The sequence below is a fragment of the Myotis daubentonii genome, chromosome 2, assembly GCF_963259705.1.
Source record: "Myotis daubentonii chromosome 2, mMyoDau2.1, whole genome shotgun sequence".
Lineage (NCBI taxonomy): Eukaryota > Metazoa > Chordata > Mammalia > Chiroptera > Vespertilionidae > Myotis > Myotis daubentonii.
Genome location: NC_081841.1, coordinates 51,353,495 through 51,373,667, shown reverse-complemented (window position 1 = coordinate 51,373,667; position 20,173 = coordinate 51,353,495). Strand labels below are relative to the sequence as shown.

The window sequence follows — 20,173 nt, the reverse complement described above, 5'->3', positions numbered from 1 at the left end:
CATATATGCTTACCAGAGTTATATCCTCTTGTTTGATTGGTCCATTTAGTATTATGTAGTGATCTTTGTTGTCTCTTGTGATGTCTTTCATTTTGAAATTTATTTTGTCAGGAGTATTGCTACCCAAGCTTTTTTGTTTGTTTGTTTCCATTGGCATAGAAAATATTTTTCCATCCCTTCATTCTCATCCTGTGTGAGTCTTTTTATTCTGAGGTGGGTCTCATGTAGACAGCATATAATTGGATCATATTTTTGTATCCATTTAGCTATCCTATGTCTTTTTGATTGAAGCACTTAATCCATTACATTTATTATTATTGATAGGTACTCATTTTTTTAATTTTTCTTTTGGTACTTATTTATTGCCATTTTAATTCTGTGTGCCTATGTTTCTCTCTATATTTCTTCTCATTACAGCAGTCCTTTTGGCATTTCTTGCAGTGCTGATTTGGTGATGACAAACTCTTTTAGCCTTCTTTTTTTGTCTGCAAAGCTCGCTATTGTATCATCTCTTTTTTAAAATATATTTTTATTGATTTCAGAGAGGAAGGGAGAGGGAGAGATGGAAACATCAATGATGAGAGAGAATCATTGGCTGCCTCCCGCATGCCCCCTACTGGGAACCGTGCCTGCAAACCAGACATGTGCCCTTGACTGGAATCAAACCCAGGACTTTTCAGTCCACAAGCCGAAGCTCTATCCACTGAGCCAAACCAGCTAGGGTTGTATCATCTATTTTGAATGATAGCCTTGCTGGATATAGTAATCTTGGTTTCAGATCCTTGCTTTTCATTACCTTGAATATTTCATGCCATTTCCTTCTGGCCTGTAAAGTTTCTGATGAGAAATCAGCTGACAGCCTTATGGGAGCTCCTTTGCATATAACAAATTGCTTTTTTCTTGCTGCCTTTAAGATTCTCTCTTTGTCTTTCTGACATTTTAATTATGATGTATCTGATCGTGGGCCTGCTTGAATCTCTGGGCCTCCTGAACTTGTGTGACTTTTTCCTTCACCAGGTTAGGGAAGTTTTCTGCCAGTATTACTTAAAACATGTTCTCTATCCCTTGCTCACTTTCATCTCCTTCTCAGACTCCTATTGTGCAAATACTGTTACACTTTATGTTGTCCCACAGCTCCATTAAGCTGTCTTCCTGTTTTTTTAATTGTTTTTTCTTCTTGGTTCTCTGAGTGATTTTTTTCTACCCTGTCTTCTAATTCACTGATCTGATTCTTGGCTTACCCTAATCTGCTGTGTATTCTTTCCAATGTGTTTTTTATTAGTGCTGTGCCATTCTTTATTTCTGACTGGTCTTTTCTTCATAATTACTATATTTTTTTCTCATGCTTTGAGCATCTTTGCCGTGATTATTCTGAACTCTATATCAGATAAATATATCTCCATTTTGTTTAGCTCTTCTTCAAGTTCTTCTTTGGATTTTTCATTTGGGGTTTGTTTTTTTGTCTCCCCATTTTGGCTGCCTCTTTGGGTTTGTGTTCATGTACTAGGTAGTTCTGTTATGACTCCCAATGTCTAGTGCAGGACAATGTCAGATGCTGTTTCTGATTGGCCCTGAGTACCCTGCTTGGAGCAATCAGCAATCCACAGCTTGTGGCTCCCTGTGCTGGGGCTGGGTGTCTTTGGAAAGGACCAAGATGTATACCAGGGTCATCTTTTCCTAGCCCCGGGCCCAGAAGGAGATCAGGTAAAGATTCAAAGCCTCCAGAGATCTACCTCTGCCTGCAGTCTGATTGTATTCAGGCTTGATTAGCCTCAGGGTATCGACCACAGGGTGGGGCCAAAGGTCTTCCAATAGGGTGGGGCAACTGCCTTCCCCTCAGGCTAAAACTGTTTGGATAGCAAAGGTCTGTGGAGAAAGATGTTGTCCGTAGATGAGGAAATGATTCAGCACAGGTAAATGGGTGGCTGCCCTCTAAGCTCCAACCCGACTCTCCTCACACAGCTCCAGTCTACTCTGCCCTCCCTTTGCCAGAGCCCAAGATGAGTGGCTGCACACAAAATCTTGTGCATTGGCCCTTTAAGAGAGTGCCTGCATTTCCAGCCATCTCTGGCTAGCACACAGCAACCCTGCTGCTTTTCACAGCCAGATGTTATGTGGGTACCTTTCTCAGTTCTGGTTCTCTGGGCTGGGGAGCCCAGCTTGGGGTTTAGACCCCAGAGTTCTCAGTGGGAATCCCCCATAGTTAAGATATCCCTCTGGACCTTGAGCTGCTATCTCTGGGAGCCTGGCCAGCCCTTTTAGATTTCCGCATGTCCTACCAGTTTCGATGTGGTCTCCACTTTCCGTCCTCGGTTATCAGTGTTCTCTCCAGTCTACAGTCAGTTTTTCTGTATTTTAGTTGTATTTCCAGTTTGGTACTGGGAGAGTATCAGTGTAGCTTCTACTTACTCTGCTGCCATTATTTCCTCCCAGCCGCTCTAAGCTTGTCTCCTCCTTATCAAAGTTGGGAAAAACAATGCTCAGCCCATGTCCCAGCGTTATTTAAAGAAAATATCATATATCATAGGGAAGGAAAGTACCCTATAAAGGTAAGGCGTGGGGAAGAGGTTCTCAGACATCAACCTTTCCTGATTAACAAAATCCATTGGAGCCTGGCTGGTGTGGCTCAGAGGTTGAGCATTGGGAGGTCACTGGTTCCATTCCCAGTCAGGGCACATGCCCAGGTTGCGGGCTCCATCCCCAGTAGGGGTGCGCAGGAGGGCAGCCGATCAATGATGTTCCTTTCTCATCAATGTTTCTCTCTATGCTCCCTTACTCTTCTCTAAAACAAAAACGTCCACTCTAGCTCGTTTGGCTCAGTGGATAGAGCGTGGGTCCGCAGACTGAAGGGTCCCACGTTCAATTCTGGTCAAGGGCACGTACCTTGGTTACAGGTTCGATCCCCGTTCCTGGTTGGGGCAAGTGCAGGAGGCAACCAATTGATGTCTCTCTCTTTCTCCCACTTTCTCTAAAAATCAATGGAAAAATAACCTTGGGTGAGGATTAACAACAACAACAAAGTCCAGTGGAATCCAGAACATTAGTGGCTGGAAAGCTGGTTCTGTTTACTGCTCTTTTGTGTGTGTTTGTTTCTTCCTTGGAACACAGAATACTTAACAAATGTTAATCAGGAAAAGAATGGGGAATTGAAAAGTGTTACCATCAAAATAAACTAAGTTTTACTGAAACCTTCCATCTGCATGGGAAAGAAACAAAAACAAAACAAAATGTGCATTGGTTGCTCCCTCTGTAGCTCCTCTTCCATCTGTAAAATGTCTGAATCCTATTTTATATGGTACAACACTGCCACGCACAGATATTCCTACAGTCCTTGTTTCTTTCTCATGGAAGTGTCACAAGCTGTACCTACCACTCTTCTGAAACTCGAAGATCAACTGTAAATGGGGAAAAAAAGTCTTGTGATGCACACTGTTCTATCTGAACAGTGACAGTTTTATAAACCAGATAGACAGGTTTTTAACTTCAGAAGTGAGGAAATAAAGAGAAGCAAATCTAACTTTCAAGAGCCAAAGGCAGTTGTTTTCAAACGAACTGGTCAAGCCAGTGGTGGCACCTCTCTGACTTTCTATTAAGGAGAGAGAAACGTTATTAATGAAATTATATATCTACCTATCCCAGAGTTCTGTGGATTGAATGAGTTTAACACATGTAAGTCAGAACCATGCCTGGTAGACTAAGCACTAAATAAATGTGTATCTTTGTGAACTGAGAGTGGAGATTCAGAGAAGTGAATGAGGTCATTAGCTGGGCCTCTACCAACTACCTACTATTAGCATCTTGCCTCTACATAGTTTTATTTGACAAAACGTGCTTCCTTTCTTCAAAGGAATCCTTCCACCTGTTCTCTGGATCCTTACCCCTTCTGCTTCCTCAGTGCCCTTGCTTTGTCTGTTACCACTTACTGTTATATTTGGAAACTCTACTGGCTTTTTCCCCAACACAGGAATATTTTTTAAAAATAGATTTTTATTGATTTCAGAGAGGGAGGGAGAGGGAGAGGCAGAAACATCAATGATGAGAATCATTCATCAGCTGCCTCCTGCACACCCCCTACTGGGGATTGAGCCCGCAGCCTGAGCCCGCATGTGCCCTTGACCAGAATCAAACCCGGGACCCTTCAGTCCGAAGGCTGACACTCTTATCCACTGAGCCAAACCAGGTAGGGCAGGAGTATTTTATTTCTTCCATTTTTTAATAACCTCTCTCAGTTTTACAACCTCTTTTAACTATGATGCCGTCTGTTTCCTTCCTGTGGACAGATAGAGCTTCCGGAAACGTAGCCTCCTTTTAGTCACACCTACCATCACTCCTCGCCTTTACCAGTTTTCTGTCTTCTCCCTTAACTGCAGCTGAAACCACTCTGACCAAGGTAACGAGTGTCCAGATGCCAGATGCTTGTCTAGTCCCCATGTGACTGCGCTTCATTGGAGCCTTTGGCATCACCGATCCCTCTCCTCCTCTTTAAAACACTTCCTGTCATTTCTATGCCCATGCTTATTTTTTTGCTCCTCTCTCTCCAGTTATTCCTTCTCCCTTTTGTGGACTCTTTCCCTACCCACCTTTAAATACTGGTGGTGTTCCCCGTGACTCCCATTAGTGATCCTTTTTTCACTTTACATGATTTTCCTTGGTACTATCTTTCACTTTCATGGCTTCAACTACCACTTTTACAAGGAAGTCTCCCAAGTATCTAGTTGTTGACTCGAGTTCTCCTAAGGCAGAAATCTAAATATTTAGCTAATTGTTGGACATCTTTTCACTTGCATGTTTTATAGCATCTCAAATAAACATGACCAAAATGGAACACAGCATCTTCTTTCCCAAATCTATTTTTTTGTTCCTCTTGGTAAACGGTCCTACATCTACCTAACTCCCCAAGTCAAAGCCTAGGAGTTATTTTGAATTCCTCCTTCCTTACCATGAATACTCAGTAGTTGAAATCTTACAGCCCCTTAAATTTGCAAGCATTGTCTCTCGTCTCCATCCTGTCACTACCTTGGTTGAAGTGCAGTGCTTTACCACTGCAGTTATTGCAAAGGCCTCCGATTTTAACTTCTTTTCCCTGCCCACACTATTTATTATATGACTGTCAGGATAATCTGAGCGTCTATTCCCTTGCTATAAATTTCTCATTGGCTCTTTTTGGCCTCCTGCATAACAGTCCAAAGTCCTTAGCGTGATATATAATACCGTTAGTGATCTATTTTTAGCTTAAGCCTCTCACTATCGTTTACTTTTCTCCCTTCAAACCCTATAACCTAATAACAAACTGCAGTCACCAGAACATGCAACTCCACCTTCCCCCTGTTGTCTTGATCTTATCTGGCTGTTTCATGCTTCAAAACTCAGTTCAGACGTTACCTTCTCCAGCATGTATTCCTCACTATTGTCCCTCATCGTTGGGTCAGGTGCCTATTCTACCTGTTTGGACAGTCCACCTCACAGTACTATAGTTTGAATTTGACATTGTAGCCCTTAATTATATTATACTGGAGCAGTGGCTCTCAACCTTGGCTGCACATTAGAATCACCTGGGAATCTTTTTAAAATCCTGATTTCTGGGCCTCATCCTCCAGAAATTCTTTCTTTGTTATGGGGTGGGGCCACAACATTAGTAACAAAGAAACAAAATTTCCAGAGGATGAGGCCCAGAAATCAGGATTTTAAAAAGTTTCCCAGGTGATTCTAATGCGCAGCCAAGGTTGAGAACCACTACTAGAGGCCTGGTGCACAAAATTTGTGCAGTGTGTGTGTGTGTGGGGGGGAGTCCCTAAGCCCAGCCTGCCCCTTCTCACAGTCCGGAAGCCCTCAGGGGATGTTCTACTGATGGCTTAGGCCCGCTTCCCTGAGGGCTTCTGGACTGTGAGAAGGGGCAGGCTGGGTGGAGCCCCAGACCAGCGCTGGGCAAGTGGCAGTGGCCATCGGGAGTGTTCACAGCCACCACCATCATGTGGGGAGTACAGGCCACCCTCCATCAGGCCCTGCCTCCCCTGCCCCTCACTGCTGCCACCATCGTGTCCCCAACACTGCAAGTCCCCGCCCACCTGCTGCACACACAGCCTGCTGTTTGGTCATTACTGTGACAGCGTCCTGACCAATTTGCATATTACCCTATTATTAGTTTTCCTGTATTTCCTTGAGGGCAGTGACTTGATATTTTTCTTTCTAGCTTCAGCTCTTATTACAGTGCCTTGTGCCTAGTGAATAGGCACTCAATAAACATGTGTTAAATGAAAAAATGTTCTCAGCTGCCTAAATAGCTTGGACCATAATTCAAAGACCAGTTTTAGTGTCTGAGAACGTGCAAAATTTGATGGGCTCCCATCAAGTTTCTTGAAACCAAGAAATGGAAGAACAAATTAAGTATTACTTTAAGGAAAGATGAAGTCCAGCCCAATCACACATTAGAAAAATATTAAAACTGACAATCAGAAGTTTAAAACTAGCAGATGCCACATGAGTAGGAGGAAAACTAAGCTATAATTGTTACTAACAAAAGGCTTTTTAGTTTTAAAAATGACTCTACTGCTTCTTTATCTGGCCTCCTTTTATAGCACTAATGTGTTATGATCTCTGTGTTTACTTTCTTAGATCACTCTATCTTTGGGTATTACCACGTGATGTTAGATTTAAAATTTATAAATTATAATTTATCAATTCTCCCAATGTGTAAAGCATTAAACACAATCAGGCATCAATATTTATTAACACAAGACAAAGAAAACACATTCAATGAGTTAATAGAACACTGTCCAGCCAGATGTTAAATTTAAAAATGTATATCTAGTCTAATTTCAAATAAATAAAAAAACTTTATACATAATTACACAGTACTATAGTTTGAATTTGACACTGGTAAATATTTTGACAGAAAGTAAACAAAATGGCATTTAGGACTAAAAAAAGTATTCTTATCTCTTTACACTCTCTTCCTCTGGACAAATAGCATGGCCATCTACATACACCTAAACCAGAAATGTATGAATGATAATGAAAAGGCCTATTGTGTATTTGGAGTACTGCAGCCTCTTGTTCCAAATACTCTTGCTTTTACATCAAAGCAGACAACAAAAACAACACTAAGGCATAGATCACGTTGGAGTTTGAGGGTGAGGTGGTAACTCCTCATTAGCTTTAGTCTAAAAGATTCCTGGATATTTAAGAAAGTAATTTATTTGGCCAAGATATTGAGCACCATGCCTGGGGCAGAGACCTTAATAAAAAACCGAAGGCCTCAGGCCCTTTGTTGATTCAACAAAAGCATTAAGCAAGCATTGCCCAGGGACTAAAGGAAACACACAGGACCTATAAGTAGGCAATGGTCCCTACACAGCCTGAGGCAGCACAGCTTCCTAAGGAAAGGACTTGGTCCTGGGGTAGGTGGGCCTTTATGAGGAGAAGGTGCAGACTGGATTCACGGGTGCCCATGAGCATGCTGGTCCTCCCCGGGGTCTCACTGATGCAGCAGATGGCACATGAATAGCTCTAAGAGGCCGGAGGGCCTAGATTTCTCCTGAGGCAGCCCCTTTCCTGCTCTACCTCAGTTACTTCTGCTGAGAGGCAGAAACGGGGTCCAAAAACTTTCACATGAGTAGATTGCTCTTAGATGAAAGGGGGGCTTGCTATTAATTTAGTTCTCTTTTTCACAGCATAAAAACCTAGACAACGTATTCCAGAGTTTTGGCAAGGCTCTTACTATCAATAATGGCCTTTTGGGGCTGCCTTAAGAGTCAGTTTTACCACAAAGGTGCTACTTACTGTGGAAAGAGCAAAGAGCACTGTGTCATCAAGAGAAAGTTTTCTTATCCAAGTCCGCAACAGACTGAGCACAAACCTCTAAGCTAGTGACTGGACTCTCTCCCTTCCAGAGGTACTTTACCAGGGCCACTGATGAAGCTCCCAAAACACGTCTCAGCTGTCTTTCCTCATCAGGCACACTCTGGCTTTTGAGGGATATGCAAAAGATCAGTAAAGCAGCCACAAGGCAGAAAGCAAAAACTAAAGATGAAGCAGAAGCCTTAGGAACTATAAAACTAGCTAACTGGCCCCTAAGTAACTGGGAATTGGCCACATTTTGAGATTAATAGATTATGTTTTTTGAAGTAATGAGTATAGATCTGCACTGTCCAACATCATAGCCATTCCCCACATGTGGCTACTGAAAACTTGAAATATGGTTAGTCTGAACAGAGATGTGCTTAACAATATTGAATTTGAAAGTTAATAGGAGAAAAAAGTAAAACATCTCAGTACTTCTTTGATTTCACATTGCATGGTAATATTTTTTTATATATTGGGTTAAATAAAACATATTAAGACAATTTCACATGTTTCTTTTTTAGTTCTTAAAATGTGATTACTAGAAAATTTACAATGGCAGATGTGGCTCACATGATACTTCTAGCAGACACCCTAACTTGTGCAGTAAAGAATAATCCAACCCACAGAATAGACTCTGTCTATATTTTTTTCTTAGAACTTACTATTTACTTCTCAGGGTCCCTTGTTTTTGTTCAGTGAATCAGTAAGAAGGGTTTTCAGAAAATGACTTTCCAGGAGAGCAGGCCGTTTTCCCTGCCAAACCAACTGCTGCTAGTCGCCGGGACCTCTTGGCCCAGTGTCAGCGCTTCGTTTCCGTACGTCCTAGAACCTCTCTCATCATGTATGCATTCATTTCATCCAAAATGTTGGAAAAGAGATCTGGAACTGGTAAATGCCTTGAGGTCTGCCCTCGTGGAGAATGGGTTGGGAGAGAAGGAGGATTATGTAAAAGGGATTCATAAAGTGGCTTTGAGTCACAGACTGTAAGGGCAGCCTCTAAGAATGCTGCCACAGCGAAGGGTCTGGCCTTTGCATTACAAACCTTATTTTCAGGGTAATTACAAGTCTTAAAAATTGTTTAAAAACGTATTTAGTTTACATGATGTTACAGTGGGGTAAATAATATGTATTATTAAAATAGTCTAAATAAATATTTACACAATAGACCAGAGTGGGTCAAAGAGAACCATTCTGATTTAACATGTTAACTCTGTTCACTTTGATTTTTTTTTTAATTTTTAAAAATATTTCTGTAAGAAAAAAATAAATTCAACTATATTCAAATACATGAATTATCAGACCAAAGAAAGAAACTGAGCCGGAGGCCACACTCAGTCCCAAGCTCAGTCTGCTTGGCCTGGGCACCACAGTTATTTCAAAAGAGTTCCTTGCATACATCAAACTTCCCCTATCTCAGCATAAGCCTGGCTATTTTGGCAAGTCAAACGGGTCAGTTTTGAGATGTATAGTTATGTGGCCTTACGGTTTCACGTGACTTTGGTCCCACTGTCTTCCCAGCCTATCATGCTTGTTCTTAAAATCCTGGCCCTCATGAACTGGGAGAACAGAGGACACGTCAGCTTTCAGAAAAGAGAAGCTGTATGTATAAACTGTAGACACAGTTTACACTGAACCTGGAAAAGAGGAAATTCTAAATTCTTATGTAGTCACTCTTAATTTGAAACACAGTTTCAACACTGGGGGCCAAAGTGAGTTATTGTGGTTCCTTAGAATAGGGTGGGATTGAATGAATCTGAGCTTTTTCATAACATTTTGATTTTTAAACTGAGCTTTTTCAGCTTGTAGAAACAGGTTGAATTCTTAAAAGCTTAAAGCTGATTCTGGGAATGCAAACTTTAAAAACAAACATAGGCAGCTTTAGTTTATAAAATACACCAGCCAATAGAGACATAGTACAATGTGCAGCGAAATCTGCAAACAATCTGCATTTTTTTAGTTACCTATTCAGCTACACCGCATTAAGAGTGTGTCTGAAATTCTCTCAAAGTAGAAATGTTTCTACTCTGGTGGCTGTAACTATACACGCCGGTCTTCACTTTTTAAAGCTAAATTATGTGTATTCTTATTTACATGTTCAAAACAATGGTCAAAATGTTTTACAGTCAAGGATTATATGTATAATTTTCATATTCAGTGAGTTATCCAATTTGCTTATGAGGCGACTGCAGTAAGATGAGTAGTTCCATGTTAACAGAACCCGCAGAATGTCTAGTTATGGTAAAAGGCAAAATACAGTACAGAGCGGGGAACTGGGACCTCAGACTACCCCCTTATGTGAATTCATTAAACTCCCTTACAAAATTCTAAAATGGCATTAGATAAAAATACAAGTATATACAACAGATGAAAAATATGCAACATGCATGTAATTGCTTTAGTAACGTGCTGCTCACGCTATGTCAAAGCTCATGACTGTTAACATTTTTTTCATTTGCCATCACAGAATTCCCCTTTTCTGTGTGTCGTGTGATTGCAGAATCCCACAGGATGAGATGAAGGATACAGTGTAGCCATCTCAGCTTATTTTACGTCATTTGAAAGCTTGCTCCTGTCACCGGGCTTTGGTCCTTGTGGCTCCCAGGAGGCCCCGGTACTCTCCGCAGGCTGGTTACATGTTATAGGCCACGTAGATGGGGTCCAACTGGTCAGCGAGGAAGCTGTCGCGGAGGTGCATCCTTTGCTTCTCTCCTCGGGAGTTGATGGGGATGACGCCTGGGTCCACCACAACCACGACGCCGACGATGAGGTAATGCTCCTCCAGAACCACATTTGTCACTAAAGGAACCAGATCTAGAGCTTCCTGTTCAGAGCCACACAGTTCCACAACCACCACAAGCAGGTTGGTCCACGTGAAGACAGCACTGAAATTTCAATGGCATTCATTTTAGATGTCAGTACATTTATTTATCAGTCATCTTGTACAGCCATCTACCCAAGACTTAGCCCCGTTTCCCTGAGAACTGCCTTCTCTCTCAGCAGCCACATCCCCTACGATTACAGCTGATTAGCTGAGCCATCCGAAATCTCTTGGGAGTTTGGAACTGGGATTGAAAGTTGTTAGCTTGTCACCTGAACTGGGGACACGTGGACTTGAAAGTTCTGGGGTAGCCACACGCGCAGAGAATCAGAGAATGGCTCTTCAGGGAGAAGAGCGAATGAAGTAGATGTCCACACGGCTCTAGCGAGTAAGAGGACAGTGGTTCCCGATGGCCTTGTCCCTACCTTTCCTGAGAACAGGAGTGAGTTAGAAATGTTTAGGAACCTCTGAGATAGGCAGGTATTCTTTCCATTAACTTTCTCTTTTGCTTAAGTTTTTGTTTTATTTTTTGAAAAGTTTCTGTTATTTGCAGTGTAAGAACTTGGACTAAGATAATATTCTTATACCCAACAGGAAGGGAGTCGACTCGGCTTCCTCTGAGCTGAGTGCCCCACACAAGTGTGTCTCCTCTTAGGCCATAGAAGTGCCATGAGGTAGAAAGTTGCTTTTCATTGAGTGGGATTGCTGGGTTAGAGGTTATGACCTGACTTGTGATATGCAATGTTAAACTGCTTTAATACACAGAGTCCAATCATTAAAGTAAAATGTTCACAATATCTGACTGCATTAAAAGTGGAATGTCAACCAGGCTGGGTATCTCAAGTGGTTAGAGCATATGCCAAGGTTTTGGGTTTGATCCCCCATCATAGCACATACAAGAAGCAACCAATGGCCCCGCTGGTGTGGCTCAGTGGTTGAGCACTGACCTATGAACCCGGAGGTCACGGTTCGATTTCCGGTTGGGAAATATGACCAGGTTGTGGGCTTGATCCCCAGCAGGGAACATACAGGAGGCAGCTGATCAGTGATTCTCTTTCATCATTGATGTTTCTATCTCTTTTCCCCTCTCCCCTCCTCTCTGAAGTCAATAAAAATATATTTAAAAAAAGAAGCAACCAATGAATGCATAAATAAGTGGAACAACAAATCGGTGTTTCTCTTTCACTCTCCCCACTCTTTCCTCTCTCTCTCTTTCTCTCTCTCTCAAATCAATTAATTTTTTTTTATAGTCAACTGTCTAAAATTAGAGGGTTAACACGGCACCCAGCTTCTCTGCATTTTCTTACACCTCATGGACATTATTCAGGTCTGGGGAGAGACTCTGACCAAAGTGAGAACATTTTGAGACACAGAAGCATCTGGAAAGCATGAGCAGCTTTTAAAAGCGTTGTGGCCTTTTAGCAAGGGGAAAAAGAAAAAAAACAAAAAACGAGTGAGGACACATTGATAAATATGTAGAGAAAAGAAATTGGGTGGATTCTGTATTGTTAATCCAGAATAAAAGCCAATATGAAAAAAACTACAAGGTTTTAATTTTAAGAAATTTTAAGTCAATGTGAGGTTGGATGATCCCTTATCAGGGATAATGTAGGGGGATTTCCTACACTGAGAGGGAAATTAGACCATATAAAAGTAATGATCCTTTCATCTGCTTACCATTTAACAATTTAAAAGCACATTCTCATTGGATCCTCCCAATAATCAGGAAGTGACGGAGAAAGTATCTTACAGATGGGGGAAGCAGCCTAAGTGGGAGAGCAAGGCCTTTAAGCTCTTGGTCCTGTCCACCATTCTACTCTGACTCTAGAGCAGCGGTTCTCAACCTGTGGGCCGCGACCCCTTTGGGGGTCGAATGACCCTTTCACAGGGGTCGCCTAAGACCATCGGAAAACACATATATAATTACATATTGTTTTTGTGATTAATCACTATGCTTTAATTATGTTCAATTTGTAACAATGACATTGGGGGTCACCACAACATGAGGAACTGTATTAAAGGGTCGCGGCATTAGGAAGGTTGAGAACCGCTGCTCTAGAGGCAGGAAGTCTATCATCAAAGAGGACTCGACTTTGATGGTCCTCTGAGCCGGTCTCAGGTCTCCATGGCCGCATCTGCCAGAGCAGATGGCACAGAAGACAGAGTCAGTCTGCTTATTCTCTTAGGCCCCCTCAGTGCTATGTCTGTAGGTGGTATGTGGTGCATTCAGCTGACTAAGTTTTCCTCGATACTACAGCGGAGGTGGGAAGCCTATTCGGGGGTGGGGCTTACCATTCGGCAATGCTCCTGTGGATCCGAGACACTGAGGTCTCAATATCGATTGGGTGGTATCGTAATCCTCTCAGCTCCAGCGTTTCATCCAGAGCTCCCACCACATATAACGCATCATGACGCTCTGACAAAGAAAAAGAGAATTTGGTTTATCAGACACATTTTGAGTACAACACAGTATTAGGGTTAAGAGCAGAGTTCAGACTGCCTGCCCTGTCAGGTGGCTACATCACTCGCTGTGTAACTGGGCAAATTAGTCAAGCCTCGGGGACCTGCTTCGCCCCCTGCGAGACAAGATGAAAACATGGCTGTGGAGACCAACCACAGGACCTGTATGCATGCATATAGGCCTGATCAACGGACACAGACCCCAGGGGGCTGAGGGCATGGGGGGGGGGGGGTCAGGACACATATGTAATACCTTAATCAATAAAGAAAATAAATTAAAAAAACAAAACATGTCTGTGCCCTGGCCAGTGTAGCTCTTTTGGTTTGAGTGTCAACCCGTGCACCCAAGGGTGGTGGATTCAATCTCTGGTCAGGGCACATACGGGAGGCAACTGATTAATGTTTCTCTCTCATTGATGTTTCTCTCCTGCCCTTCCCCTCTCTCTAAAAAAATCATTAAAAACATATTAAAATAAAATCAATGAAAACAAATCCTTGGGAGAGGATTATCAAAACAAAACAAAACAAAACATGGCTGTTATTAGGATTAAATGAGATAATCCATGCAAGGTAGTTTATATGATGCCTGGTACATTGTAAGTGCTAAAAAATTAGCTATTATTATTACTACTACTACCACCTGTACCAGGAATTGTACCAAGTGCTGGGGAGACAAAGATGACAAAACAATTCCTGCTTTGGATACTATCTACTGGAGAAATAGACACACAAACGGGCGTTCCATTGTAACGCAGTGAGCCAGTGACAGGAGTGTGCACAAGGCATAGGGAACAGAGGATACACCTAAGCTCTGCTCATAGGTTCAAGGAAAACCTAGAAGAGCCGAAGCTGGGCTGGGCTGTTAAGGATAAGTAGGAATTGACCGATGATGGCTGGGGGAGGGGAGAATGGAGGGAAGTGAGGATTGGAGATGAAGAAGAAATGAGCATGTGTCATTGTGTCTAGACATCTTCAAGGAGTCCAAATATAAGGAGTAGGATTAGAGAATGTGGAGAGACTAGTTCTGGTTATTGATAGGGTTGTAATCTGTATCTATATTACTAGTGAGTGCATTCTGTGTGCCAGGCACTGCTCTGGGCACCTAAATGCCTATTCATGCCACCAGGAACATAGGTTGAAGGCAGCAGTGAAGCCATGACAATGGGCTGGGCAGAGGATGGCTGGGGGACTGCTTATACCAGAGTCTTGCCAAGCATTCTTCAGTCCAACATGCGACACTAAAGGGACAGAGGAGCACTGCTGCAGATGGCTCCTCTGCACTGATTCCCTGTCAGGGATTAGGGCTGGTACACGAGAACAGAAGACCTAAAAGGTGAAATACCTGCCCTAAGGGCTTAGGGTCTGTGTTCTGCCTTTCACTGCTCATCAGGCACACCTGCAGGACTGAGGCTGCGCTGACCCACAGTTCAGGGGTGCTGAGGTGGGACCCTGGGTGCTTACCTCCCAGGTGCTTTTCAGGGGCAAAGTCTTACTTTATATGCAGATGGATTCACACATGGATTAAGGAGTTGTAGGAGGGAATAGTTAAATACACACACACAATGCAGAGCTGGCTGAGGAAGGCCAGCCAGTGCGCCTGGCTGAAATGCAAAGCAGGATGAAGGGGAGGAGCTGGCGTGGGAGATGCATACCTCCAGTGGCCGCTGTGAGCTCAGTTCGGCGGACAAAACCAAGGTATCCTGTCCGCGCCCACAGTGTCTGAGCAGCATCCCCAAAGCTGAGGCGAGTGTTGAAATGATCAGCTTGAAGAGTCTCACTATCGTAGATGGTGTAATAGCCACTGGCCGTATGGGGACTGTTTACCCAAATCTACAAGAAAAGGGCACTGGTCACATTTCCCAAGAACACATATTGTGACTAGTTTTTTAATCTCATTTTTATATTAGTAGCAACAGCACAACTGCAATAAAGGCAGCTGACATTTCAAGTATTCAGTGAGATAAGTGCTTTATATGCTTTATCTCATTCATTCCTGCCACATGACATGACAATATAGTTCACACTATTGTTATTCCCATTTTACAAATGAAAAAACAAGGGGTTAAGTAACGTGCCTAAAATGTGGAAACTAGGAGACTCACACCCAAGTCTGAGTGGCAGAGGCCATGCTCTTAACCACAACACTACACTGCCTCCCTGGCTCATTTCTCAGCCTCTTCCAGAGTCTCACAAAGGTGTCATTCCTGTGCTTCTGAAATAAGGTATAGAGCCCTCAAGGAAACAATCCAGGGTATCTGAATTTACCACATAAACAACCAATAACTAAAAATGGTTGGTAACACTAAACAGGCGCCATTCTATGTGCATTACAGATACAGGTATTAATGCATGTAACTGTCACACAATTCTACTACATAGGTGCAAATATTATCGATGGATGAGGAGACTGAGGCCCAGAGAGATTAAGTAACTTGCCCAATATTGAGAAGCTGCTAAGTGGTAGAGCCCAGGTCACCTGGCTCCTGTACCTACAACACTCCTCCCAGTACGCTATGGGATGAAACGGTGTCCCTCAAAGATTTGGGGGAAGAAAAATTAAGACTTTAAAAACATTTTAATACTAATACAAAAATAAACACATTTTGGGATAGAATATAAAATTTGCATGAATTTTTGAAATTTAATCTTTATGGCTCCTTCAATAGGTGGAGGAGGTAGGATTTGCCCATTTTCCTTTTCAACTGAGGGATTATCAGTGGACAAATCTGGGACGAGTTCTAGTTTGAGTGCCTAAATCTTCTCTCCATCCTGGTCTCAATCTTCCTCTTCTGTCCATTTCAGTCTTGTGTTTTACTGAGGAAGATTAAGACTCTTTTAAAAGATGAAAATCCCCAATGGGGGAAAAGCACATCCACACTTTGAAATATGAACCCTAAAGTTGTTCTCTGCTGACTTTCAGAGTAAAGGTGAAAGGTACACCTACCTCTCCAAGGTGAGAGTCTCCAACAGGCCCTTTGGTCTCGGGATTAACAATAACCACTTTCACTCCAGGTAAAATCTAAGAATCAAAGGGAATACACAAAGACTCAGTTAAAATCTAATGACCTGCTCTCCCTTCCTCTAGTGAGGTGAGGAGTGCGCAAAGGCAGGAGCTAACTGAGATGGTGCTCACAGAATCGTCCTCAGTGGAGACCAGAGGTACAATAAGGTTCATCCTCAAAAAGAAACCAAAGAACCAACCAGTCTACTTCCTTCAAAGGGATGAGGAACTGCCGATCAGAATGATGTTAGGAATTTATAGACGGCCCTGGCCTGTGTTGCTCAGTGGTTAGAGTGTCCTCCTGCGAGCACGAAGGGTTGAGAGGTCATTCCCCATCAAGGCACAAACCTGGGCTGCAGGTTCAATCCCCACCCCAGTCAGAGGGCATGCGGGAAGGAGCCAATCGATATGTCTCTCTCACATCAATGTTTCTCTCTATCTCCCTTGCTCCTACCTTCCTCTAGAAGTCAATGGGAAAAATATCCTCAAGTGAGAATTAGCAACAACAATAAAACGAAACGAAACAAAAAGAATTTGTAGACTAAACCTATAACTGTCCTTTCCCACATCTATCTTGTTCACTGGATGGTGGCACTAAACCCCTTAAAGCAGGAAGGGCAGCAGTGAGGGGCTGCCTGCAAGACTGCACTCGGGTCCACAGTGAGTGCTAGAGTTGAGGGGCCTGGAGAGAGACAGAGGAAGGGAGCAGTTTCGCAGGAGACTAGAAAGACACTCGAGTGCCCAGGACCTCCCTCAACAGGGAGGAGGAAGCAGCAGGTGCTGGCCGAGAGGATGGCTCAGGGCCTCTCTGGTCACCTGCATTCTGTCTCTTAAGCCTCCGTTTTCATCTTGGGTTTCTGGATAATGCAGTTACCTGAGAAGCCCTACAATGATTATCTGGGCTCGTACATCTAAAACCTCCAGGAAGGAAGAGGCAGGGCCAGGCACCGTGATACAGCTCCTGAGGCACCCACTGCTAGCTGAGGCAGATGAAGATTTGACAAGATGATAGGACCAACCTAAGCCCACTTCGAAGAGTTTAAAGAGAAGAGGGAAACTGGAGGTAGTTCTCCGTGGGGTTGATCTACCACTGGATAGGCTGGACAGCTTCCCTCTTTCCCCCAATTTTCTCCTCTGCCTTCCAGAATTCCTAGAAGGGATTCTGGGGCATCATCACATCTCTTCAAAGGGAGAAGAAACTTGAAAGCTTATGCTGATGTTTCATCACCCTGAGTAAGTTGTTTAAAACCGATATAGACTGCTTGGGTGGTAAACACACAATACAATATACAGATGATGTATTGTAAAGTTGTATATCTGAAACCTATATAATTTTATTAACCAATGTCACCCTAATAAATTCAATTAAAAAAATAAAACTATAGCCCTCGTCAGTTTGGTTCAGTGGATAAAGTGTCGGCCTGTGCACCGAACGGTCCCGGGTTTGATTCTGGTCAAGGGCATGGACCTCGGTTGCAGGCTCCTCCTGGGCTCGGGCCCTGGTCAGGGCTCATGCAGGAGGCAACAAATCGATGCGTTTCTCTAACATCGATATTCTCCCTGTCTTTCCCTCTCTCGTCAACCTCACTAAAATCAATGGAAAAATATCTTTGGGTGAGGATTAAAAAAAAACCCACTAATCCCCACTGTGATGGTATTAGGAGGTGACTTTGGGCGATGACTAAGTCAGGAGGGCAAAACCCTCATGGAGGGGATTAGTGAACTTATGAAAGAGACCCAGAGATTTCCCTCGCCTCTTCTGCCAGGTGAGGACGCAGTGACAAGACGGCCATCTAAGAGCCAGAAATCCCTTGCCAGAATCTGCTGGTGCCTTGATCTTGGATTTCACAGCCTCTACAACCATGAGAAGTAAGTTTATGTTGTTGATAAGCCACCCAGTCTCTGGTATTGTTACAGCAGCCTAAATGAACTAAGATAATAATGAAATCTCTCCTTGAACATTTAAAGCCTCATTCTAATCTAAATCTTATCCCCATAGATAATCACTCCAATATTTTTAATCTCTTCCCCATTTTGGTTTCTCTTTGAACTACAAAAATAAATATATACATATCTTCCCTAATCTTAAACCACACCCCTCCCCTATCTGCCATCTATTTTTCTCCTTGTAACACTTATAAAGATAGAACTGGCTCTTGTTCATCTCTCTACCTTGAATAAATGAACATTAAATTTTGTTGGTTTGTCAAATAAGAATTAACATGTCAGATTTTTAAAAATCTATGGAAATTAAGAAAATTGAAATGGAGTACTCTTCTTATGTATCCATATGAATTTAAAAGTATTGGCTCAATTGAAATTGTTGAGTTATCTCCAGATTTCAGTTAAGTTTTGCCCTGGGTATTAATATGTTAAATGGCTTCAGGTTTCTTTAAAAATGAACCACTTCTCCACAGAGACCACCTTCCCAATGGTTAACAAAACAAATTACCTTTCCAGACTCTGAGAGGAGCAAACTCTGGGGGGCACCCCGTTCCACAAGACGAACCCTGTAGAAGAACGATATTTACTATACATAAGCCTTTTCACAAGTGATTGCACCATGTCAACTATAACTGTATAGTGCCTTCCCAAGACTAATTGTCTCTCCTTCTTATGCTAGAGCAGGTTCTCAAACTTGGCATTACTGACATTTTGGGTCCGATAATGTTTTGTTACAATTTTTTGTGAGGGGCTATCCTGTGCTTTGTAGAATGGTTAGCAACATCCCAGTCCTCTACCCACTAGATGTCAGCAGCAGCCCACTTGTTGTGACAACCAAAAATATCTCGACACTGTCAAAAGTCCTCTGGAGGGCGAATCCCCCAGGCTGAGAGACACGGAACTCGTGAAATGCACTACCTGTGCAGGCGGGGCCAGTGCCACGGGCACCCCGGTGAACACAGCTGATGTCAGTGGGACTTGGGAAAAGGTCACAGAGCCCGGGGCCAGGCTCACCTTGGGATACAGTTAAAATTCCTTTCTAAGTTGATGAGGGGAAAGGCTTTTACTCCTGGGGCTCAGATAAAGTATTGTTTCAAAAACCCTACTCCGCCTCATTTATCTTGTCTGTCCCATCTTTTATTTTTAAACTTTCAGAGGGAAGAGTCTACCCATTTTGGTTTAATTTATATCAAAATGCTTTTACACAGGCAGGAACTAAGTATTACATCTTAATATTAAAGAATAGTGCAGAAACTGTGAGAATTAAACTTTTCTTCTTATAAACGTAAAAATTTTTCAGGTATTAATAATGAAAATTATTTCCCTCTTTCCATGCCCCCTGGAAGATACAAACAAAGGATGAGGAAGGGGCTGGCTTTCTTGAGGCTCAGAACTTTTTATGTTTAGGAACTCTAATAAGAAATGATCAAAATAAATCTACTGTACCTGTCATGTCTTAATGATTTCAGATCTACATACACAGTAGTTGGATCAGGCCCTGAGGTTCCCTAAAGAAAAATAAATCAATGCATGGTTTATTTAAAATTTAAATTACTATGTTTCCACATTTCATATATTTAAATAAAGAAAGAAGTAAGTTAGACATATACATAAAAATGCAAACTCTATTTTGAAAGCTCACCCTCTTCAACCAGATGCGGCAGGGTGTAGTCAGTGCCTAGAAGAGGCGCCTGGCCTGGCTTTGTCCTCATGTTTCTCTTCTCCTCCCTCGGGAGAGTGGGCCAGGGGCCTTCTCACAGAGGCAAGAGAAGCACTAAAAAGTTACCAGGCGAAGGCCGGTCCTCATCCCTGGACTTTAAGGCAGGGACGACTGCCTGGCCTGTGTGGCTCAGTGGTTGAGCATCGACCTATGAACCAGGAGGTCACAGTTTGATTCCTGATCAGGGCACATGCCTGGGTTGCAGTCTTGATCCCCAGTAGAGGGCCTGCAGGAGGCAGCCAATCGATGATTCTCTCTCATCACTGATGTTTCCATCTCTCTCCCTCTCCCTTCCTCTCTGAAATCAATAAAAATATATTTTAAAAAAATAAAGCAGGGACGACACAGGTCAGCACCCATGGGGATTTTCAAAATTAACACTGGCCCA

General features: G+C 42.8%; 1 protein-coding gene across 5 annotated transcripts in view; it reads right to left on the bottom strand.

The window, feature by feature from the left end:
* Positions 1–6,708: 6,708 nt before the first annotated feature.
* DIP2B (disco interacting protein 2 homolog B) overlaps positions 6,709–20,173 on the bottom strand; it is a 236,315-nt gene continuing 222,850 nt past the window's right edge. For all 5 annotated transcript variants that reach the window (XM_059682884.1, XM_059682885.1, XM_059682887.1 and 2 more), the window contains 6 exons: positions 19,512–19,573; positions 18,574–18,631; positions 16,065–16,139; positions 14,773–14,950; positions 12,953–13,076; positions 6,709–10,724 (listed from right to left, as the gene is read on the bottom strand). In XM_059682884.1, the coding sequence (XP_059538867.1) occupies positions 10,472–10,724; positions 12,953–13,076; positions 14,773–14,950; positions 16,065–16,139; positions 18,574–18,631; positions 19,512–19,573 (750 nt within the window). In that variant the 3' untranslated portion in view covers positions 6,709–10,471. The remainder of the gene's footprint in view (positions 10,725–12,952; positions 13,077–14,772; positions 14,951–16,064; positions 16,140–18,573; positions 18,632–19,511; positions 19,574–20,173) is intronic.